The sequence below is a fragment of the Theropithecus gelada genome, chromosome 4 (genome assembly GCF_003255815.1).
Source record: "Theropithecus gelada isolate Dixy chromosome 4, Tgel_1.0, whole genome shotgun sequence".
Lineage (NCBI taxonomy): Eukaryota > Metazoa > Chordata > Mammalia > Primates > Cercopithecidae > Theropithecus > Theropithecus gelada.
Genome location: NC_037671.1, coordinates 142,286,342 through 142,311,749, shown reverse-complemented (window position 1 = coordinate 142,311,749; position 25,408 = coordinate 142,286,342). Strand labels below are relative to the sequence as shown.

General features: G+C 39.0%; 1 protein-coding gene across 1 annotated transcript in view; it reads right to left on the bottom strand.

Annotated features, from left to right (window-relative positions):
* NUS1 (NUS1, dehydrodolichyl diphosphate synthase subunit) overlaps positions 1-23,792 on the bottom strand; it is a 35,044-nt gene extending 11,252 nt beyond the window's left edge. Inside the window, exons 1-3 of the mRNA XM_025383268.1 lie at positions 23,167-23,792; positions 6,563-6,688; positions 5,547-5,696 (exon numbers count right to left, since the gene is read on the bottom strand). Of these exons, the coding sequence (XP_025239053.1) occupies positions 5,547-5,696; positions 6,563-6,688; positions 23,167-23,581 (691 nt within the window). The 5' untranslated portion in view covers positions 23,582-23,792. The remainder of the gene's footprint in view (positions 1-5,546; positions 5,697-6,562; positions 6,689-23,166) is intronic.
* Between the last annotated feature and the right edge of the window lie 1,616 nt (positions 23,793-25,408).

The following is a 25,408-nucleotide window of genomic DNA, read 5'->3' as shown; positions in this document are numbered from 1 at the left end:
CATAACTGGAAGTCTGGTAACATGATTCCTCCAGTTTTGTTCTTTTTGCTCAGAACAGCTTTGGCTATTCTGGGTCTTTTTGTGATTCCATACAAATTTTCGGATTGTTTTTTCTAGTTCTGTGAAGAATGTCATTGATGATATTTTGATAGAAGTTGCAATGACTGCAGATTGCTTTGGGGAGTATGGACATTTTAACAATATTGATTCTTCTTCCAATCCATGAACGGAAAATAGGCTTACATTTTTTGGCCGCTGTCCTTAATTTCTCTCATCAATGTTTCACAGTATTCATTGTAGAGATCTTTCACTTCTTCGGTTAATTCCTAGATATTTAATTTTATTTGTACCTATTGTAAATGGGATTACTTTCTTGGTTTCTTTTTCAGATTGTTCACTATTGACATCTAGAAATGCTCCTGATTTCTGTACATTGGTTTTGTATCCTGCAACTTTACTGAATGTGTTTATCTGTTCTAATAGTTGTTTGGTGGAATCTTTAGGTTTTTCCAAATTTGAGATCAGATCATCTGCAAAGAAGGACTTCTTCCTTTCCAATCTGGATACCTTTTCCTTCTTTTTCTGGTCTGATTGCTCTAGCTAGGACCTCCAGTACTATGCTAAATAACAGTGGTGAAAGTGGGCATCCTTGTATTCCAGATTTAGGAGGAAAGGCTTTCAGTTTTTCCCCATTCAGAAAGATAGTAGCTATGGGTCCATCATATATGGCTTTTATTATGTTGTAGTATGTTCCTTCTATAGCCAGATTTTTATGGGTTTTATCATCAAGTGTTTAATGTTATCAAATGCTTCTTCAGTATCAATTGAAATGATCATGATCTTTATCTTTCATACTGTTGATATATCATATTCATTGATTTGTGTATGTTCAACCATCCTTGCATCCCTGGGATAAATCCCACCTGGTCATGATCTTTTTAATATATTGTTGAATTTAGTTTGCCATTATTTTGTGGAGGATTTCTTCATGAACACTTATCAGTGATACTGGCTTGTAGTTTTCTTTTTTTGATGTGTCTCTGTCTGGTTTGGGTAACATGGCAATACTAGCTTCATAGAACGAATTTGAAAGCATTCCCTCCTTTCTATTGTGCAGAACAGTTTGAGTAGAATTGGTATTAGTTCTTCTTTAAATGTCTGGTAGAATCCAGCAATGAAGCCATCAAGTCCTGAGCTTTCCATTGCTCTAAAACTTTTTATTACTTCAGCTTCAATCTCATCACTTATTATTGGTCTCTTTGGGATTTGGATTTCTTCATGGTTCAATCTTGGTGGGTTGTATGTGTCTAGGAATTTATTTATTTCTTCTAGATTTTCCAAGGGGGATTTATTGGCATACAGTTGCTCACAGCAGCCACTAACGATCCTTTGAATTTCTGCAATATCTCCTTTCCATCTCTGATTTTACTTATTTGGGTCTTCTGGTTTTTTTCCTTGGTCTAACTAAAGATTTCTCAATTTTATCTTTTCTAAAACACCACCAATTTTTTGATCTTTTGTATATACTTTTTCATTTCAAATTCATTCATTTCTGCTCTGATCTTTAAACTTTTCTGTTAGTACTGCTTTGCTGCATCCCATACGTTTTGGTATGTTGTATTTTTATTATCACTTGTCTCAATAAATTTTTCAATTTCCTTCTTAATTTCTTCAGTTACCCACTGGTAATCCAGGAGCATATTGATATAGTTTCCATGTGTTTGTAGAGTTTCCAAAATTCCTCGTTATTGATTTCTAGTTTTATTCCATTGTGGTCGGAGAAGATGCTTGATATTATTTCAAATTTTGTGAATGTTTTAGACTTGTTTTGTGGCTTAACATATGGTCTCTCCTTGCGAATGTTTCATGTCCTGACAAGCAGAATGTATATTCTGCAGCCATTGGATAAAATGTTCTGTAAATATCTATTAGATCCATTTGGTCTACAGTGCAGATTAAGTTCAACGTTTCTTTGTTGATTTTCTGTCTTTATCTATCCAGGGTTGAAAGTGCAGTGTTAAAGTCTCCAACTATTATTGTATTGGGGTCTATCTCTCTCTCTTTAGCTCTACTAATATTGGCTTTATATATCTGGGTTCTCAATGTTGGGTGCATATGTATGTACAATTGTTATATCCTCTTGCTAAAATGACCCCTTTATCACTAGACAGTGAACTTCTTTGTCTCTTCTTAGAGTTTTTGTCTTGAAATATCTCTTGTCTGATATAAGTATAATAACTCCTGCTTTTTGGGTTTCCATTGGCATAAAATATCTTTTTCCATCCCTTTATTTTCAGTCTGTATATGTCTTTATAGGTGAAGTATGTTTCTGGTAGGCAACAGATCATTGGGTCTTGTTTTTTATCCATCCGCCCACTGTATGTCTTTTGAAGAGTTTAGTCTACTTACATTCAATGTTATTATTGATAAGGACTTGCTCCTGCCATTTTGTTATTTGTTTTCTAGTTGTTTTGTGGTCTTCTCTTCTTTACTTCCTTCCTGTCCTCCTTTTAGGGAAGGTGATTTTCTCTGGTGGTATGACTTAATTTCTTGCTTTTTATTTTTTGTGTATCTCTTTTAAGTGTTTTGATCGGAGATTACCATGAGGCTTTCAAATACCAGCTTATAACCCATTATTTTAAGCTGATAATAATACTGCTTGTATAAACAAATAAGCAAAAAGAAAACTAATAAAAACCGTACACTTTACATTCATCTCCCCATTTTAAAACTTTCTGTTGTTTTTATTTGTATCTTATTGTACTGTCTATGTCTTGAAAAGTTGTTTTAGTTATTATTATTGACTGGGTCATCAGGGTCTTTTTATTTGACAGTAGTTTTATATACCACAGTTACAGTTCTGTAATATTCTGTGTACTTACTATCACCAGTGAGAGTTGTACCTTCAGATGATTTATTGCTCATTAACATCTTTTCCTCTCTGATTAAAGAATTCCCCTCAGCATTTCTTGCAGGGCAGGTGTGGTGCTGATAAAATCTCTTGGCTTTTGTTTGTCTGGGAAAGTCTATTTCTTCTTCATGTTTGAAGGATATTTTCAGTGGGCATACTATTATTCTAGGGTAAAAGTTTCTTTCCTTCAGCACTTTTTAAAATACGTTATGCCACTCTCTCAGTCTGTAAGGTTTCTACTGAAAAGTCTGCTGCCAGATATATTGAACCTCTATTGTATGTTGTTTCTTTTCTCTTGTTGCTTTTAGAATCCTTTTTTTTTTTAATCCTTGACCTTTGGGAATTTGATTATTAAATGCCTTGAAGTAGTCATCTTTCGGTTAAATCTGCTTGGTGTTCTATAATCTTCTTGTAGTTGAATGCTGAGATTTTTCTCTAGGTTTGGGAAGTTCTCTACGTTTGAATAAACTTTGTACCCCATCTCTCTCTATCTCCTCTTTAAGGCCAATAACTCAGATTTGCCCTCAAGAGGCTTTTTCCTAGATTTTTAAGTGTGCTTCACTCTTTTGTCTCCTCTGTGTATTTGTAAATAGTTTATCTTCAAGCTTATAACTTTCTTCTGCTTGATCAATTCTGCTGTTGAGACTCTGATGCATTCTCAGTATGTCAACTGCATTTTCAACTCCAGAATTTCTGCTTGATTCTTTTTAATTATTTCACTTTCTTTGTTAAATTTATCTGATAGAATTCTGACTTTCTGAATTCTTGAAAACACACAAACATCCACACAAAAACTTGTACACAAACGGTCATACGGCATTATTCAAAAACTGGAAACAAACCAAATATGCATTAACCGATGAATGCATGAGTAAAATGTAGTATATCTAGAAAATACTACTCACCAATAAAAAATAATGAATGACTAATGCATTTTACATAGATGAACTTCAAAAATATTACACTAAGTAAACAAAGCAAGACACAAAAGACTATATATTGTATGACTCCTTTTATATAAAATTCATAGAAAAAGCAACAGCATAGTCAGAAGCCAGACCAGTGGTTGCTGGTTTAGGGGGCAGGAGTGGGGACTAAAAGCAGTCACAAAGGAACTTTGGGGGTGATGGTATTCAGAATGCTTGCTTCTGTCAAATTAATGAGTTAAGAATTGTGTACATTTTCATGTACCCTAAGCCTACAATGCCTGCAGGCAAACACCTGGGCTTAATAAACATTAGCGCTTTCCCATGGACTACCTGAAGGTCATCTTTGGATCTCCATCAACTTTTAGAATGTCCTTATGAAATTACTCTCTTATTAGGACCTCATAGGGTGCAGGAAACAGTCAACATCCCAGTAACATCTGAGCAGAGAGCTCTCATAATGGTGTACTACTCACTGAGCCTGAATATAATTAGGCAATGACAGAGAATACAAAGAGTAGGGTAGGAAACAAGTAGTCAACAAAAGTAGGAAGTTAGCGAAACCAAAAAGTGGGATATGGACTTTGCTCTGTGATAGACACATGTCAAAGTGGAAGAAACAAAGAATGGAGAGTTAAGTAAATAAGTAAGTTAGACAGAAAATGCATTTCTTTTTCTTTTTTTTCTTTTTCTGAGACAGGGTCTCACTCTGTCACCCAGGCTAGAGTGTACTGATGCGATCTTGGCTCACTGCAACTTCTACCTCTTGAACTCAAACTATACTACTGCTTCAGCCTCCTGAGTAGTTGGGACCACAGGCATGAGTCACCATGCCTGGCTAATTTTTTATTTTTTGTAGAGATGGGGTTTTGCTATGTTGCCGAGGTTGGTCTCAAACTCCTGTGCTCAAGCGATGCACCTGCCTCAGCCTCCCAAAGTGCTGGGATTACAAGTGTGAGCCACCCCATCCAGCCTGAAAATGCATGATTAGTAAGTAAATGGATATTCTAAGTAATAAAAAATGAATGAATGTCTAAAACTGTATGTCTATAGAAACTATTAATGAACATGAATTTACTAGAGAGACTGTCTTTCTTCAAAAGGATCAAGGCTAATGCTAGTAAGCAAGAAGGACCATAATGGTAAGGCAAAAAGGTCCTAGAGGGAATTCTCTAGAGAGAATAAGCAAACCAAAGGCTTTTTTAAACAGCTGAAGAAAAAAAGTTATATTTGGTATAACATGACAAATACAGTTGTATATTTGGTATAGCATAAGAGAAAGAATAATTAAAAAGGAATCAGGGTAACAGTAAGATTATAGGTTATATTCCTGGGATCACCTCATAAAAAGATTAAGTTGAAAGTTAAGGGAAAGTTCAAACTAAAAAGAAAGGGGAAGAGGGAGAGGAAGGCTAACAAGCAGAAGTCCTATTTTCAAGAACAGTCATCACTACAAAAAAGATCCTCAAAGGTCATCCCCTTTACCATTAAATCCTCATGCAAGTGCGTGGCTACAAATCTCATTGTCTCGAAACCATTTTCACATAGGTCTTTAAATTTCAAAAATTTAACAGGTATAGCAACAAAAAGAATCAGGCTTTATAGTATGAAAGAAACAAATATTTCCTTTCATACTGTATCCTTCTGTGACAAAACTAAACACACACCACATACATATACACATATATGTATATATATTAAAAACTTACTAAGTAAACTGCCTAACATATCTACATCCAAATCTGTGGGTCTCTTTTGCTTCTGGGCTACTAATTGGCAAAAGTCCTGAGCAGCTCTCACAATATCTGCTTTTCCATCTTCCGGGGACAGCACCTTCACTGCCAAATGGCAATTTAAAACTGGAAGAAAAAACAAACAATGTATTTTAAAAACACTCTCTTACAAGTCTATTTCAAAATCAGTTTTAAGAAATATACGGTTTAGACCAAAATAAACATACAGTTCTTACAGTAAACAAGAATTGTTTAAGCCCTTCAATTTCAATATCAAAACATACTTAGCTATTCTCCTCTGAAAGGATCTATGCACCCCAAATCACGTCCATGTATAAATTTATACACTGCCTTCTTTTCAAAGTGTTCAGAATGACTATGTATTGTGACTACATCCTCTAGAAAACAGAAGCTTTACAGGCTAGCTAACAAATTTTCATGCATCTAAAATTTCCTCTATAATTGCAATACAGTTAGCAGTAACACAGAATAAAAGAAAAAATAAAGACTAAGAAAAAACTGTTACAGTGGAATATGCATTGCCTATAGCATACACACCTTTTATCAATTCTACTTCCATAGGAGCTATCTTACAACTGATAGGGATTCTCAGATAACACTGCAAAATTCTTATCTATAGACATGCAACTTCTTTCTTGTCCAGCAAAGATTCAATTTCTTCCCTCACGCCATAGAACAACCAATTGTACCTCTATTTATATATTCATTTCAATATCCCTACAAATGTGTCCATTTTATGGATTTTCTGTGGAACCAGTTAAAAAATTTGCCTGGTTAAATGAAATCCTCACAATGTGTTCACTTTTTACCAAGATTAAGATGGGAAAGTCTAAATCTGATGATTAAAGATGTTGACAATAAAGACTACGAGAGCAACGTGAATGAATAAATGACAGAGTAACAGAAATTGCCATGAAACATGAAACACACATCTTCCCATGTCACATGTTCAATTATACACTCATGCTTACCTTGATCATCTTTGTCATTACTATTTGCAAATTCTGGTGAGTATTTTGAACAATCTAGGCCCAGAAGTTCTTGCTGTTGTTTTAAAATTTCATCCATCAATCTGGAATTATTTCTTTTGAAAATACCTTTAAAAAAGAAAAAGGCAAGTAAAACACAACTAGGTTAATTTTTCCTCTTCAAGTGAATGCTTGCTGTGAAAACAACACTAGATCCAGTACTGAACAAATGTCAAGCAAAGCTGTAATGACTAGTCCTAAACTAGAATCTAAAAGGAAAATATGACAACAAAACTTTGTTAATACAAGAGTCTGCCTTCCAGGAAAAAAAAGAACAGAAGTAACTACTTAAGTAGTGGCATGTGAATATGACAGAAATTTAGACTTAGAAAGGACTTTTAAGAGATCACTTACTTAAAATCTTTGTGGATTCAGCAACTGAGGCCTTTAAGAACTCTTTAAGGTTCTTCTCCAAGAAATTATAAATTGCAGCAGGGGTCTAGAGCCTGTTGTGTTCCTCACTCACAGTCTAATGTACCTTTTCTACAGATTTACTACTTGTATTAAATACTATTGCTTCAATTTGATTAGTTTTTTAAATCATAAGAAGTAGTAATATGGACTACATAAAAAGTAGAGAACAGAAAAAGTAACAATTTAGTAAATTAAAACAAAGCACAGAAATAAAATACATAAAATATATGGTCCTCTATGCAGGGAAAAGTTAACACTGTTAACTACTGTCATGTTATTGAGAAAGACAAAGGAACTGTGTGACATACATTTAATGTAAAACTAGTAAGAGCTCAAACTAAAAAAAGGAACAAGTCGTTGACAATTTGCAGAGGCAGCTTTCTAGTGGCCATTGCCTTTTTAATCTTTATCAAATGTTCCTACTCTGTACTCTCAGTCAGGCCTCACTTTAAAGTAGTTCAACAAAATAACTGGGAGAGAGAACACAGGTTAATATACACACACACATATATATATATATAAAGCTGCTTAAATCTTTTCCTTCAAACCAGTTCTCTTTGTAGAATTTCCAACTTTTATGTGTGTGTGTGTGTGTGTGTGTATTTATATGGCACAGAACCTGCTGAATATACTGTATACAAATGCCAAGCCAGAAGTATATGTGTAACAGTACTTACAAAAGTAGTCTCCTTTGGTGAGGAAGGCTTTATAAAATAAGATGAGCTGAGATGAACTCAGAAGGTTAAACAGAAGAAACTAGAGAAGATACCAGGTGGGAAAAAATGCTTAAGAAAAAGCATGAGTTTGGAATGTTAAAAAAACAGACCAATGCTGCTGATGCAAAGGATATGAAAAAACTGGTAAGAGGACAGTCCTAGTTTTTATCTCATTCTGCCTGCCAAATGGATAAGCAACAATTTCTGAGCAATATGGAAATACATAAAAATTTATATCTTTACAAGAATTAATCTGGCAACCACATATAGAAGGGCAAGCAGCAGACTACTGTATTAGTCCATACATAATTTGTTGAGGGGATGAGGGGAAAAAGGATTCATCACAAAGGAAGAATTGAGATTCATCACAAAGGAAGAATATGGTACATGACTGACTTAGAAGTGAATGTAGAAAATTCCATGGCTTTTATCCTAGGTAGCAGAAAATGATACCTTTTTTTTTTTTAATGAGACAGAGTCTCACTCTGTCCCCCGGACTGGAGTGCAGTGGCGCAATCTCGGCTCACTGCAACCTCCACCTCCTGGGTTCATGGGATTCTCCTGCCTCAGCCTCCTGAGTAGCTGGGACTACAGGCATGTGCCACCATGCCCGGCTAATTTTTTGTATTTTTTTTTAGGAGAGATGGGATTTCACCGTGTTAGCCAGGATGGTCTTGACCTCCGGACCTCATGATCTGCCCGCCTCGGCCTCCCAAAGTGCTGGGATTACAGGCGTGAGCCACCGCACCTGGCCAATAACATTTTTAAAAGTTGAAAATTCAACAAAGAGAAGTGGTTGGAAAGAAAGGATAAGTTCGGTTTTAGACAGCTGATGATAGAAAATTTAGGGGATTACTATAGAAGTGATTAAGAAGGATCATACAGAAGGAGTTCAAGAGAGGTCATATAAGCACCAATGTGAGTAGGGATCTTATCTGTTTTGCTCACCAGGGCCAACCACAGTGTCTGGCACAGAGCAAACAATAAATAAATGTCTGCTGAAAGAATATGGGAGCTCAGAAACTGAGACACAGATATACACTTGGGAATCATCCTTCTTAATGTGGGAGAGCCAAATACACAAGAATCACGATTAGTAAGATTTCAAATATAAGTAGGTATACATAGAGAAAAGTAGAAGTCTAAGATGGCACTACATATGAATGCCCACAATTATTATGAAAGTCTAAAATCCTAAGACTCTAAGTGTGGAAATATAAAAGTGAGCATTTTGAAACAGCCATATCCAGAACAAGATTAAGCAAAAAAAAAAAAAAAAAAAAATCACTAAATATTAGCAAAACTTTTAAAGGAAGGTGATTAATATCAGGAGCTATTTGAATGGCAATCTTTAGAACAGTAATACTTGTGGAGTAATGCAGAAGTGTAGGATATAATCATGATCCCCAAATCAATCATAAAATTCACATGTATGATAGAAAAAGCACATATTCCAAAACAGCATATAAAATACATGATGCCGGCTTATAAATTTTACAAGATTTCCAACTATCTACACAAGTTAAACCACACTTTGGTCTGTATTGTATGTATAAATTGTGGAAGCCATATGAATTTCAAAAATTTCTTAATTTAACAATGGCCTGGGTGCCAGTGGCTCTCACCTGTAATCCCAGCACTTTGGGAGGCCAAGGCATGAGGAACACTTGAGGCCAGGAATTAGAGGCTAACCTGGGCAACATAGCAAGACTTTGTCTCTACAAAAAAAAAAAGTTTTCAAATTAGCTGGATGTGGTGGCACACGCCCTTAGTCCCAGCTATTCAGGAGGCCTAGGTGGGAGGATTGCTTGAGCCCAGGAGTTCAAGGCTGCAGTGAGCTATGATCATGCCACTGCACTCCAACTTGAGAACAAACAAATGTAAAAATCTCCATAACACTCCAGCCAGGACATGTAAGTTTATTAAAAATAAAATGGTAAATGACTCCCTTTCCCATAAAAACTAAGATTTATTCATTTTAATAGTGTTGGGTAACACTACGAAAGCCTGCTTTGTCTATTCACATCCCACCAATCCCTTCCTTTGATACTCTTTTTAAACACCTAGCCTTCAGTTCTCACAAATTTGTTCATATTTACCTTAGCCTCCAGATTAAAATGGTAAATCTTTTCAGGAACTCTTGCCCTCTTCAAAGCAATGGATGACAATCTTATCACCAGAATATTCACTACCTCTCCTCAATCTTTATTCTTCCCTCCTCAGTTTTTCTGAAGCATTACCATTAATGACCACCATGCTTCCTTCTCAAAATTCTTTCTCCTCAGTTTTTCTGAAGCATTACCATTAATGACCACCATGCTTCCTTCTCAAAATTCTATCTTTATCCCACCTTGTCTCAATGTTCTCTTCCTGATTCAACACGTAACCTGGCTCCTTGAATGGCCCACTCTCACTTTCCACTGAATCCTCTTCTTTTCACCCTAAATAAAGATTATTCCTCAGGTCTCCCGTCTCAGCCCTCTCTTTCTGTCCATGTGCTCCTTCTTTTCTGTTTCTAGTTACTCACAAGACTTGAAAACAAAAAAAGCCCAGACAAAAATAGGTGAGGTAAAATTTGGGGTACAAAAATTTAAGGGGGTGCCGAAAAGAGCTCAGTAATAAAGACAACGAATAACAATGCAGTATCTTTAAAAATTAAAATACCAAAGTATCCACGATGAACAAAACATTAAAATTTTAGGTAGAAACAGGATCATTTGGTTCCTAACATTCCTAGTTCATTCAAACATCTAATTCTACCTTGAAGTTCTGTAGGCACCTGAGAGTGAACAAAGCCAAACCTCGGTGGCTTATCTAATAAAGCTAGCTCTCAGAACACTTACATGACATCAAGGTTAGAAAATAAATTAAAAGGAGCAGGACTTTAAGTGTATAACTTACATGCACTTAAGAACAAGACTGGAAGAGGACAACCAAAATGAGAACAGTAAATGTATAGGGGTACTAGGACAGCAGGTGATTTAAAATCATAACCGCTATAAAGTGGTTTATAATTTAACAACAACAACAAAAAAAAGCTCTCCTTCTTGATACTCTATTTCTAAAAAAGGCATGAGTATCTGCCCAGTCACCCAGGCATCCTCTCTGCTCTCCCATTATCACCCCCGAAAGCCCTACTAATTATGCTAAGCCCATACACTCTTTTACAGCAATGTTTCCTATATCCATATTCCTTTCTGTCCATTGCTCACACGGTTCCCAGCCATTGTCCTGTTCTTTATTATATATATACATACATATTTTTAAGAAACAGGGTCTCACCCTGTTATCCAGGCTGGAGTGCAGTGGGACTATCACAGCTGACTGCAGCCTCCAGCCTCTAGGCTCAAGTGATTCCCTTGCCTCAGCCTTCTGAGTAGCTGGGACTACAGGTGCATACCACTGTGCCCAGCTAAGTTTTTTATTTTTGTAGAGACAGGGTTTTGCTTTGTTGACCAGGCTGATCTCTAACTCCTGGCCCTCAAGTGATCCTTCCTCCTCGGGCCTCAAAAAGTGTTGGGATTACAGGCATGAGCAACCAGCCCAGCCTACTTCCTTATAATATTATCAGCAACTTCTGTGGGTGTTCCTGCCCCCTTCTATTAAGTACTGCTAGCTTCAACACCAGATTTATTCAATCCTGGCACATTCCAACTTCGGTATCTTAAATGGTTCCTAAAATGCCTAGTGTATTAAGAACAAACTGCTCAGTCCAACATTAACATTCCAGCCTATGTTTCCAGACTTGTTGAACACAAATCAAATGAAGTTTTCCATTTCTCAATAATACTTTATCCCCACAAATTAGAATTGCCTATGTTCCTCAAAAACACATAGAGTGACTCCAACCTCCATCCTTTATGCCACTTCCCCAAGCCCAGGCCTATTAAATTCTCCTAATTCTTCATAGGCCAGCTGAAATGTCATTTACCTTCAAGAGGCCTTTCCCAATTCCCCAGCCAGATGTGCTCCATTCCTCCTCTGACTTACCCTCACTCTCAACTCCTCCGTGTACACTCATTTAGAATTGTTAATAAACTAATATTCTGCTTTTTATTATAGCTTAAATCTCTCCACCCTCCCCTCAACTAAACTGTAGTCTTATTTGTGAATGTGTGGCTTACTCATCTCTTTTCCCATATTTTCCATATAGCAGTTCAATGTTTATTTAATCAACTGAATTACCAACGTACAAAGTGCTGCTTAACAACAATGAAACATAAAGGAACATGTCACTGAATGGAATTTTTCTTAGGTTTCCAGGAACATGCCACAAAAAAGCAGACACTTCCTTATTGCACACAGGCAAAAGTTCCATTAAAAGGAAAGAATATTCACTTTGGGAGGCTGAGGTGGGCAGATCACGAGGTCAGGAGATCGAGACCATCCTGGCTAACGCGGTGAAACCCCGTCTCTACTAAAAATACAAAAAAATTAGCCGGGCGTGGTGGCGGGCACCTGTAGTCCTAGCTACTCGGGAGGCTGAGGCAGGAGAAGGGCGTGAACCTGGGAGGTGGAGCTTGCAGTGAGCTGAGATTGTGCCACTTCACTCCAGCCTGGGCGACAGAGCAAGACTCCGTCTCAAAAAAAAAAAAAAAAAAAAAGGAAGAATATTACGGAGAGACACAATTACAAAACGTCTCTTATAAAGACTTTCATACAGTTATTGGAACAGAATCTTTGTCTTGGTTGATTTGGATGCAGAAATGAAATTTAAAGGTATGGTTTCTGAGAATTGCTGTGAGTGTAGATAAGACCCTATGGGCAAGATAATTCCCAATAACTCATAACTTGACCCCCACCCAGAAATCTGATTATACGTAATCACAAGCAATATTAGAAGCTTACAATTTTCTTTAGGATTCAATGTCTACACACACACACACACACACACACACACTTCACATGATACACAAGAAATACAAGATATAAGGTTGGCTTTGACTAAAACAGGCAATTCCCCTAATAATATCATAGTATATGTACAGATTCTTTTTCTCATATTATAATTCATCTAATTCATCCTGTTTCCCTTCTAGAATCTAAACTAAAGCCAAAATAATATACTATTATGAAAGCTATTTTATGTAAAAGGAAGCTAAGGTCATATTCATTCAGAAATAACTGATTAAGGGAAAACACTTGAAAATACTCAAATTTTTAAGAAAACAGTATTTTACAGAATTATATAGTATTGTGCCTCAAGAATCACTTTATCACATCCTTTTACAGGTGAGGAAATAAACCCAGAAAGGTCAAACAATTGTCTTTGGCAAGCACCTACGAATTTGGCCTGAAATCCAGGTATCCCTCTAATTATTCAGTTCAGTTACTATTTCTAACTCTGATAAAGGAACAATACTAAACTCCACCGTACAATTAAATTTTGAACTCCCTTCCAAAAAAGTTGAATTGTATAAAATAAATATAACCTACCTTTTAATAAATGGGCAGTATTTTTCAAAAAAACTAGGACTAGGGCTTATTTTTTTGAGACGGAGTCTCTCTCTCTCACCCAGGCTGGAGTGCAATGGTGCAATCTCGGCTCACTGCCGCCTCCACCTCCTGGGTTCAAGTGATTCTCCTGACTCTACAGCTCTTTTTTAAAAGCCTTTTAAGGAGGTTTCACGGGGCAAACAGATATTTGAATTCTTTAGGAGTGACTTGGGAATCTAAAATAAGTTTTTGCAATAATGACTTAAAGAATTTTACTTTATGTTTTGTTTCTTTAAAATTATATTTCATGTACTCTCAATTTCCCAAATGTAAACTGCATGAAATATAAGAAAAAAGTTAAAGGGGCTGGGCATGGTGGCTCATGCCTGTAATTCCGAACACTTTGGGAGGCTGAGATGGGAGGATCACTTGAGGTCAGGAATTTGAGACCAGCCTGAGAAATGTAGCAAGACACTGTCTTTATAAAAAAAAGATTAGCCAGGCATGGTGGCTTGTGCCTGTAGTACTACCTACTTGGGAGGCTCAGGCAGGAGGATCATTTGAGGCCAGGAGTTCAAGGCTGCAGTTAACTATGATCGCACCACTGCACTCCAGCCTGGGCAAAAAAGTAAGACCCTGTCTCTAAAAAACAAGAAAGAAAAGATATATCAAATAGCCATTTATGACAAAATACACACAAAAAAATCTTCAATTTCCAAGGTAAGGAACCTGCATACATATCCCTTGAATCTACAATAAAAGTTGAGAAACATAAAAGAAAAACCGCAAAATCTTCAACTTCCGTGAAAGAAGAAAATTATTCTAGCAAACTTACACCTCAGAAAGACTACCATGCTTTTATTTCTTAAATACAGCAGGTATGCATTTCGAGGGCCAAATGAAGACTTCCTTTTATATTCTAAGAAACATCTGTTTTAAATTCTAGCCTTAAAAAATAAGATGTTCAATGTTTAGACAATAAGGGAATATTTCCTAACCTTCCCCATAACTGCTGGAATGTCCTAACCTTACCATTGTAACACAACTATTTCTACTTCTCAGTATTTGCTAGTCTTTGTCCACATGCATATGTAATCCTAGTGTATGTGATTATGCAATTTTGTATACTGCTTTTTTTACTTGCATAATGTGTATCCTTCCTTGGTGCTAGTCTGATGATTATTTTAACAATTGTATGAAACAAAAAGTTTTTTGCTGTTTTTTTCCGGTTCTTAAAATACAAAAATCAATACTTCCAGGTGATTGCTATTATAGCAATCACTGTATTGCATATTCTCTCAGCAGTCAGGTTTCTCACCACATTCGAGGAAAGAAGAGTATCATATGGAGACCAGAGATGTCAGCTGTGGTCATAACATGAAGGGGCCTGTGGGCTTTGGTAATGAACTTCCAAAGCATTCCAACTACAACGAAAAGTTGCTAGAGGGTTTTATTCAGTCCAAATGATGCGATCCAAAAAAGATCACCTCACTGGTAGGTGAAGAATGGATTATACAGGGACCAGGATAGAAAACTAGAGATCAATTAGTCGGCTACTACAGTAATCCAGGTGAAAGAACAATGGTAATTTAAACTTGGGTGGCCGCGATGGAAACTAAAACAAGGATTAGGTCTCGAAAGTACTGTTTTAGACATATAAGGCATAGGACTGACCTAATAAAAGTAGATGTTAGGCAAGGAGTTAGATACAGAAGTCTAGAATTATGGGAGATATCAGTACTGTATTTCCAGCCCAAACCTGCGTGTCAGCACACATGACATTTAAAGCCATGGCTTTGGGAAGATCATCTGCAGGACAGGGGTCAGCAAACTACTGCTATGGAAAACAGCCACATTTGCTTATGGCCACTTTTTAGCTACACTAGCAGAGTTGAGTAGTTGCAATAAAGGGAATAACAGAAAGACAGGGGCATACATACAGCTCCAAACTCTAGGACACCACAACATTTGAAAGTACAACAGAGGAGGAGAAGCCAGACATACGGATTAGAAGACAGCAGAGTAGAACGGAATTTGCCCAATCTACCTATTAGGTTACATAGTGTATTCAGTCTTACACATTAACTGAATAATAAAGTCATGACATGCATAACTTTAAATTAAGGGAACCAAGTAACAAGGAGTTCAATTAGACAAGTATTCCATCAGTAAATTTTATCTGCATTCCTCAAATACTGATTATTTTAAAAGGTATGTGAAATGTATAATCAAGTCTATAAAATGAGGCTTTTAAAATACATGTACTGTTTCTTTTAAATCTGAAACTAGAATTTTTACGGTGATTATTCATTCCCTTCTACAGAAAAAGACTTTTTAAGAAATAATAGCAAGTACTTACAAGAACAAACAAGGGAAAAAATAAGATAAGCACTGAAACAATCTCGCCTCATTATTAAGCACTTCACTGGTTATAAATAAATGCCAGTTCCAAAAAATTGGCCTACCTCTTTTTCTTTTTGAACTAGACCCTTAAGTTACCTCTAACAACCCAATTATAAAACGACTAGAGAACAATCTTCAGAGAAGTAAACATATATTTATGGAGCAATAATTTAAAGTGAAAAAAATCTACCATTAAAATTTTACATGACTGAAGTAGTCAAGAGAAAATAAATCATAACAAAATACATAGGCCATTAAGCTATTTTATTTCAGGAGACAGCCCTTCAGGACACCTCACAGAACAACAATTATACTGTAGAAAATTATACTGCAATGCTGTAGTAAGAGAACAGGTATATGTAATCGTGACAAAGTATAACAAAATGAGGGCTGGATTTAAGTCCTAGCTTGTCAGCACAAAAGATATGTAAAATGAACAGGCCATGTGGGTTTTTTCGGCATCTGGTTGCACATTTTTAAAATGAGAATATATTTACCGAATCTGCTCACCTGACAAAGTAACAACTCAACACAAAGCTGGAGCACCATAACATGAAATTTTTAGTTGGTTTTTAAAAAAATGCGTCCTATAACTCAAAGGATGAACACGTATACTGGTGGGATGAAGAAATTTCTATTAGTCTTTAAATATCTTTTACAAATAATTTCTATGACCTGTAGACAAGTGCCTGTTTACCAAGGCTTTAAGATGACCCAAAACAATCAGAAATAGTACTAAAAGTGACTATTGTGGTCACATTCTCTTACCAGTGGAAATCAAACTAATGTAATGGTTAAGCACAAAAGCTCCAGAATAAAAATTTGGTTCAAATTCTAGATCTGCTCCTTACTAGATTTGGAACCTGGCTTTTAAATTCTCAGTTTCTTTATCTGTAAAACTGCTAACGACTTAAGGCACTTTTCTATAGTATCTAGCACAGAGTAAAAGTTCAACAAAGGATAACTATTACTAAGATATAGGTGTGATTGATTGATTGATTGATTGATTGATTGATTGAGGCAGGGTCTCACTTTTTCACCCCGGCTAGTGTACAGTGCTGCAACCATGGTTCACTGCAGCCCCAACTTCCAGGACTCAAGTGATCCTCCCACCTCAGCCTCCTGAGGAGTTGGGACTATAGGCACGCACCATGTCTAGCTAATTTTTTATTTTTATTTTTCAGAGATGGGGTCTCACTATATTCCCCAGGCTGGTCTTAAACTCCTGGGCTCAAGCAATCCTCCCATGTCAGCCTCCTAAAGTGCTTGGATTAAAGGCATGAGCCACCATACTCAGCCAAGGTTTACTTTAATACACAGATCCAGTACCACAGTTAAACAAAAGGGTACCTACAGAATAAAGTCATTTAAGAAGTTAACAAAAGCGGGATAGAATTTTTCAAAGACAGAATAAGACTGGGGATGGAACAGTCAAGAGAGGTTACTTCAGGACGATAGTTCAGATGGACTTATAAGAACCAACAAGCTGGGCACGATGGCTCACACCTGTAATCCCAGCACTTTGGGAGTCTGAGGAAGGTGCATCTTGAGGTCAGGAATTCAAGACCAGCCTGGCCAACATGGTGAAACCCCATCTCTACTAAAAATACGAAAAATTAGGCGGGCATAGTAGCGTATGCCTGTAATCCCAGATACTCAGAAGGCTGAGGCAGGAGAACAGCTTGAACCCTGGAGACAGAGGTCGCAGTGAGCCGAGATTGCGCCACTGCACTCCCGCCTGGGCGACAGAGCCAGACTCTATTGCAAAAAAAAAAAAGAATCAACAGTCTTTTGACAGGTAGCTAGCCCTTTACCAGAAAAAGGTGAAGAGGACATTTCAGGACGTTAAGATAAACGTGAAATTCTGTACAAGACGTGAACCACACAAAGGTAGAGATTAAAAATAGACTGCTCCCTTACATGAGTTTTCACATGAGGGAAGATAAACACTAGGTTGTACTATTCAGTATGTCAAACGTAATCACAATATTTAGACTTCCAATATTTCCGGCACCTCTGTATTTCAACATAAGGAGAATAAATTTAAGAAAATCATACTTCTCAATAGTATCTGCGTCACTGTGCCAACTAAGTAAACTAGGGTAAACTATGTTCATTTTCCTCCATTACTTTAAGGCTTCTGGGTATTATGTTGGGAAACATAAAGTGCAGCTCAGTTCATTATTCTTATCTACAGGAAATGCAGCCCTTCTTTGAATTCAAAGAACACATATTAACTATTCATTACATGCATAACACCAAGATACACTCTGTAAGAAAAGCAAAAATGAGAAGGATGGATAGTATCTGCGGAGTTTATAAGCCAGTAAGAAAGTTTATGTACATATACATATAAATATGACTACACAAAGCAGAGAACAGAAGTACCTTTAGAGATGTTTGAAGTTCTGAGGAGATTCAGAGATACAGTAAGATAGGGAAGGGAGTGAATACTCAAGAAAGGCAAAAATATACAAAGTGATATTTAGGATTGACTCAGAAAAGATTGACAATAGCCTCTTGGTAGGCATATAGCCATTTGCCAGAAAAAAGGAGAAGAGGGAGTTCCAGGAAGACAGAACATTAAATAATCTAAATACAGATGTAGCAAAAGGTATGCAAAGCACTGAGAAACAGGTTGAAAAGGTGGGATACACTGGGCAGACTTTTAAAATGTTACTGTGAGAAACTTGTATGCAAAAACCAATTCAAAGGAAACCTAGCTTCGATTTAAATAAACTAAGGAAATAACACTAGAAAGAGCAGTACAAAAAAAAAATCTGTTGTCTTACTGTTGAATTCTCACACAGAAGGCAATGCCTTATTCTGGTTCATTCCAATTTACAGCAAATAATCCTAAGGCCTATCCCAAATTATCCTCGATCATGAAAAGGAACATGAAATACAAATAATCTAATGTAAGGCAAGTAGCAGACTATCCTTTGATCTGCATTAGGGTTAAACTTCAGAGTGCAGAAGTATCACATAGGTAGCTTGATAAAAACAGAGATGCCCAGGTCCCAGTTCCCTCATTAAGTTTGATTACTAAATGTGTTGAACCTGTATTTTTTATAAGCATCCCCAATGACTAATTCACAGATGGTCCACAGACAGCTTTTGAAAATACTGACCAACAGCAAGGTTCCCAGGAAGGCACAATAAAGCCAGGAAATAAGAACAAGTTCCGTCACTTAAGATAACAATACATATCCAGATAACTTGGAGCCAAGTGTACGTGCATGTGAGACACAGGCAAACAACACTGCTAAGACTAGAACAACAAAATCCATTTACCCCAACCCCTGGTTCTTGTACCATCCCAGTTACGGTCATTTCTTAAATTACAATCATATAGACAGAACAGCAAAACCTTGCTAGAATTCTGAGCTCAAAAAATTCCTGATCATTGTCCTGAGAGAACAACTCGAATTTCTGAAAGATGGAAGAATTACTTGCAGACTCTATTATAATTAAGAAATATTGCAGGTAAATGAAAAACATAAAGATCAGTTTGCTGGCAGAATCAAATCAACGTCAATATAATAGATCTTTTAGTCTAAGGATTAAATATTATTATCTAGATTCAACCATAATTAGAATGAATTTAAATACAAATTTGAGGGCAAAGGGGTGTAGGACAGGAGAAAATGTAAGGTGGTAAGCTTGTCTTCAAAGTGGTTGCCCCTCAATCCCCCTTCAAATCCTCACCCAACCTTTCTACACAAGCCATTTTCTCATTGAGAGGTGAAGTCCATTTCTCCACTTTCTTGATGCAGAACAGACGTGAGACTTCTCTGACCAAGAGAACATAGAAAAAATAACACTGCACGATTTCCTAGGTTAGGTCCTAAGACATCTCTCAGCTTCAGCCTTTGGCTAAGTCTCTGGAAACATTCGTTCTGCGGGAAGTTAGCTAACTGGTTACCCTGAAGCCACTATTAAAAGAAAAAGCCCAAGCTAGCCACAACCTCCAGACCATGTGAAGCCAGATGACAAACCTGCCCCATCTATTTCAGCCATCAAAAACCAGGCACCAGACACAAGGAGGAACCTTTAGGTCCCAGACTCTATCTGAATGAAAGCTTATGAGTGACCCAAAGGAAAAACTGCCCAACTGAACTAAGTCAATACATAAATTGTTGTTTTAAAACACTATGCTATGGGTAGATTTCTACAAAGCAACAGATAACCAGAGTAACTGTCCAAGACTTCATCCTACCTCATTTCCCAACTGTTCATTACATAAATCAACCTACTATATTCACTGCTCCCAACACTCTACTCAATGCTATTACTGAAGCTAGTCTAATGGGAATGCTGCCATTAGTGAAATCCCCATTCACACAGAGAGAACACTGTTCACGCCAATCCCAATTCTATCTTTTTGAGTAGGTCCAGCTCAGGTGTTGCTCCCTTCCTTACCAGACAAATATGGGGGTAACCTGGGAAATTTTCCATTTTTTGCTCCTTAAATAAAGTCTCTGCCATTCACTTAGCATTTCTATATTAGCTTGTGTTATTTTTTAATGGACATCATTACTTGAGTGGAAACTCCTTAAGAAACACCATTTCTTGTACTTCTTGTATCCCAGTGGCATTTATGTCAACAGGATTTTTTACATGTTACATATCTATCTAGAAAGAAGCTTAAATAGACGTGTATTTAGAAACACTGAATATGGCCGGGTGCAGTGACTCACACCTGTAATCCCAGCACTTTGGGAGGCTGAGGCAGGCAGATCACCTGAGGTCAGGAATCTGAGACCAGCCTGGCCAATATGGCAAAACCCTGTCTCTACTAAAAATACAAGAATTAGCAGGGCGTGGTGGTGCACACCTGTAGTCCCAGCTACTCAGGGAGGCTGAGACAGGAGAGCTGCTTGAATCTGGGAGACAGAGGTTGCAGTGAGCCTAGATTACACCACCGCACTCCAGCCTGGGCGACAGAGCAAGACTCCATCTCAAAAAAAAAAAAAAAAAAGAAACACTGAAAAAGAAACACTAAATAAAACTTATGTGTCTATACTCCCTCTGAGTAATTCTTACATATCCACAGGGCCTATATTTTCAAGTCTATATTCAAAGTTACTGAGCCTTTCCTTGGCCTCCCTACGTAAAACTGTACCCCTTCCTACACCACTGACTTTCAACATTCCTATCTTCCCTTCCCTGCTTTATTTTTCCTCATTGCACTTACACTACCACATATTTACCCACGTATATTATTTGTCAGACTCCCACTGAGATCTAAGTTCCATGAGTACACTGCTGCATTCCCATGTCTGGAAGAGTATCTGGTACCTAACAGACCCCGACTGTCACCTGTAAATGAATGCATGAACGAATCAAAACCAAGAATGGACTAATTGAAGGTCTCTTATTTCAGGAATATTATTCCTTATTCCTTTAAAAAGCAAACAAAAAAAAAATATTTTACAGTTAAGACACAAAATTCTGTCAGCCTTTTCACTGAAAATGCTCCTTAAGGTGCCTTTCAGTTCTCAGTCAAAACTTGGCTTAGCTTACTTCTTCCTCTTAATTAGCAATCATTTTTCTTTTAGCAACTATGACACAGGATACTTCTGAATCACATCAGCAATTTAAACACAGGAATTGCCGGAACAAGGAAATGTGGCAACATTATAGTCTGTACTAGTAGGCACAGTCATCAAGTCAAACAATTTAGCTATACATTTTCCCTCCCTACTGGAAGATAAAGATACTTGCTTTAAAAGATACTTGCTTTAAATCACCTGGCTATACATCAATCCACCACATTGCTTAATGTCTTTGATGTCCACTTTTGCTTCACTTATTTTTTTTCGCCAGACAATACTGGTTGTATCGGTTTAGGCATGGATTGTGTCATCTCCTAACAGTCTCATGACTACTATTGGTCTGCTGAGTTCTTTAGCAAGTTCCATAAATGTCAGTCCCTGAATATATCAAACTTTACCCTACAGGGCAAACCATTACTCGGTGATGACAGGCTACTGCGTCATCACGTTCCTTGCGGGCTGCAGTAAAGATGATAGGGCAATCAGAGATCACCCTGTAAGAGTTACTGTCTGGCCTATTCCTACCCTTTCTGACAAAACCCTGCACTTAAATTTACCTATCTGACAAAGATTTATGCTTTTCTAGAGCACACAGGTAATTTATTGAAAATGAATAAAACTTTCATTTTCTTCCGTTCATACCAATACTCCTAAACATTCTTCTCACATCTTTATCTTTAAAGAAACTCCAATGCTTTCAAGATCTGATTGAAACCCAAACCTGACATCCCAAACCTGAGTATTCCTCAACTTATCTCCTACCTATTCTTCCAGGTCCTGCTTAAATCCCACCTCCACTGCATGAACTTCTCAAGTTCCTTCATTCATAATTTCTCTCCTCTCTTCTCACAGTAGTAACTTTACTCTCAACACTTATTGTTATTAACCACATCAAATATGTGAGCATGTGCCTACCTCCTAACAAGCCTGAGAGTCCATGGAATTAAATGCAAGATTCCAAGGAATATGCCTAGCACAGGGCTTTAGGTTTGTAGCTACCCAATAAGTATTGAATTTTTATACTTACAAAAACTCAAAACGTATGAGAGGAGAATTCTATCAAGTACTGTGTTGGGCACTGATGATGAAGGATCACAAACCATCCCAGGCTTCCAAGACAGAAAGGGACCATTTTCTTTTCTGCCTATCCAATCTCTCACATATTTTTCATAAACCCAGTTCAAATACCACCTGACCCCAACCGCTCCCATTTGCAGTACCTATCACACAGCCCATGCCTATGTCCTCTATAGCCTGACTGCGACTTAAGAACAGCGCCTGGAAGCTCTCTTAAAGAAACACTGTGGTGTAACTGAAGGCAAAGATTGTGAAAAAGCACAGAATGGCTAAAATTCCAATATCCCCATTGCCCAAGGCCCCATCTTTGTGGCCTTGGGCAAATCAGTTAATGTTTTTAAACCTTGCTCCCTCTTGGGAGACAAGGGTATACAAATACCATCTACATTACTGAGCTACTATAACGAATAAGGAGTATTTTAATTTTTATTGTTATTATTATTATTATTTTTTTTTGAGATGTTGTTTCGCTCTTGTTGCCCAGGTTGGAGTGCAATGGCGCCATCTCGGCTCACCGCAACCTCTGCCTCCCAGGTTCAAGCGAGTCTCCTGCCTCAGCCTCCCTAGTAGCTGTGACTACAGGCATGTGCCACCACGCCCGGCTAATTTTGTATTTTTAGTAGAGACGAGGGTTCTCCATGTTGGTCAGGCTGGTCTCGAACTCCCAACCTCAGGTGACCCGCCCGCCTCGGCCTCACAGAGTGCTGGGATTACAGGCATGAGCCACCGCGCCCGGCCAAGGGATATTTTTAAAACGTTAAAAACCGACCGAGTCAAATCCAGCGACTTAGTAGGTGTTCAATAAAGCTTGTCTCCCTTCCTCGAAAGCGCTAGCGCTGTGATTTGCAGAGGCCGCGGCAACTCACGCCCTGGGCACCACCCGCCAGACGGTCCAGCGGTCCAAGACACCTCGGCCACCCCCCACCACCGCACTGGGCCTCACCTTGGTGGTCGTAGACGCTGATGTAGGAGATGCCCACGGCCATACACCACACCACGAGGCTCGCGATGTCCGAGAAGCTGGGTTCCTGCTCCACCTCAGTGATCACCAGGCCCATATGCACAGGCAGCTTCTCCAAGGACCGGCCGTCCGCGCGCCAGCGCATCCGGTGGTGGGCGGCGGCCAGGCAAGACCCCCCGCGCGAGTGCCGGTGGTGACGGCGGTTCCTGCCGACTGCCGGGGGCTTGCGGAGCGTGAAGCCGAGCGGCGCTAGGACCGCGGCAGAAGCGGCGCGGCAGCAGCGCCGCCAGATCCAGTTCCAGGTGCCGAACCGAACGCGGAGCCAGGAGGTGAGCGTGCGGTGCAGACAGAGCAGCGCGTGCAGCACCCGCCACACCAGCTCGTACAGCCCCGTCATACTCTTGTGGCCCTCGGGCACCCCCTCTCCCTCCCGCCCACTCCCGCGGCGCGACGGCTTTTTATCCGCCCCTGCGGCCGGCGCGGGCCATCGCTCCGCGTCCCCCCGCCCCCCGAGCCCGAACCCCTTTCCACTGCCAACACCTCACCTCGCCCCCGCCGCCATCTTCCTCCTCCCTTGGCAGCCCCGCCCCCACTAGTACATGGACAGTTCTGATTGGCCAGCGTGGAATTCTGACGCGGCTTCTGGGTCCGAGAATATGGCCCAGCCCGGCGCAGTGAGAGAAGGCGCACGCCTGCGAACTAGCCGGGCGGAGGCCGCGGGCGCCCCCTGGTCGTGTGGAGGGCGATGAGCCAACGACTCTGGATTTTCTGAACGGAACCCTAGCAAGGCACATGCGGTCGTCCATGCGATGGACGCTTCCAGGGGACCTGCGCGTCCCTTGGGTCCAGGACGTCTTACAGTGTCTCCTCTCACGGCCCCCCCCCCGAAACGGTTTCTGAGGAGTAAAAGTGTCCTGAGTGGACCGGAAATTACAAATGCCGGAAAGAACCTAGGGGTGGAAAGCAGCCCTCAGTAAGTGTTGAGGCTGGGAATCCACCAGGGTTCCCAAAAGTGTCCTCAAAGGCTGGAGTGGACCTGCTACTGTCTTTTATTCAGCCTCCCAGCTGAGGCTGGGAACGAAACTCTTTAGCCATGTTCCTGAAACACCCCTCTACCCATATCATTCTCATCTAAGGTATCCTTTCTTGGCTGTACATTGCTTAGTACATAAAAGAAAGGCTCTACAGCTTGGTAGTCCAGTCACTTCATTCTTTTTTTTCACTTACTCGGCAAGACTTTGACCAACCGCTGTGAGTTGGGTTTACAGTGGGGAGAAAAATAGACATTGTGCCTGACTTCAATCACCGCCACTGTTTGAGGTAAACTGCCCATCCAAACCTTATCATCCCCTTTAACACCCTAATGTTTCTGTCCATCTGGACTTCGAAGTGGTCCTCTAGAATGGTTCTGTACTTCCCCGCGGCAAGTCTGTAGTGTCTTTGCCCTTTTTGTTCAAGCTGTTCTCCTGAATTCCTTATTCCCAACTTGATATTGCCCACATTCCAACCCATTTCTCAAGGTTCATCCTACATGCCACATCCTCTATCATCATATATATGTGTGTGTGCAATAATATTTATATTATTTATATTTCTATAAGTACATATGTAAAGATTGGGGAGGTATTACAAAAACGCAGCTGTTTACACATACACATGTATGCACACATACTTACACACGTGTGTGTGCAAACAGTTGCATTTTTGTAATACCTACCTATTCTTCGTTCGCTAGAGCCTCTTTTTCCCCCTGGGAAACATCTGTTCACGTCTTGGCTATGTGACTTAATTTTTCTAACATTGTCCCTTTTTCAACTGTTCTCATTTTGGTTTCTAAGACTCATTTAACTTTACTTTAAAAGTTGAATCTCATGTCCATCTCCCTTTCGCAGTGCAATTTTCCTCCCTTTGGCAGTGCAGCCTGAAGAACTGAGGGCTGGGCACCAGGCATACCCTTCACACACTTGTTTCTCTCCTGGTCTCCTCTGCAGTAGCTCCTCTGATGATGGACAAAGAAGGAGAGGTGAAAGGCCACGATCAGGGAAGCCTACAGTCTTCTTCCTCACTGCCCATTGCTGCAGTTTATGCAGCTACATGATGCTTGTTAAGGAAGCTCCCTAGACACCGGTGTCCCATTGAGATTTGGCCATGTATTCTGCAGACCCCACCCTACCTCCCATGCTGACACCTTGCCACATTTCTGTAAAGTACTCACTTCTTTGCC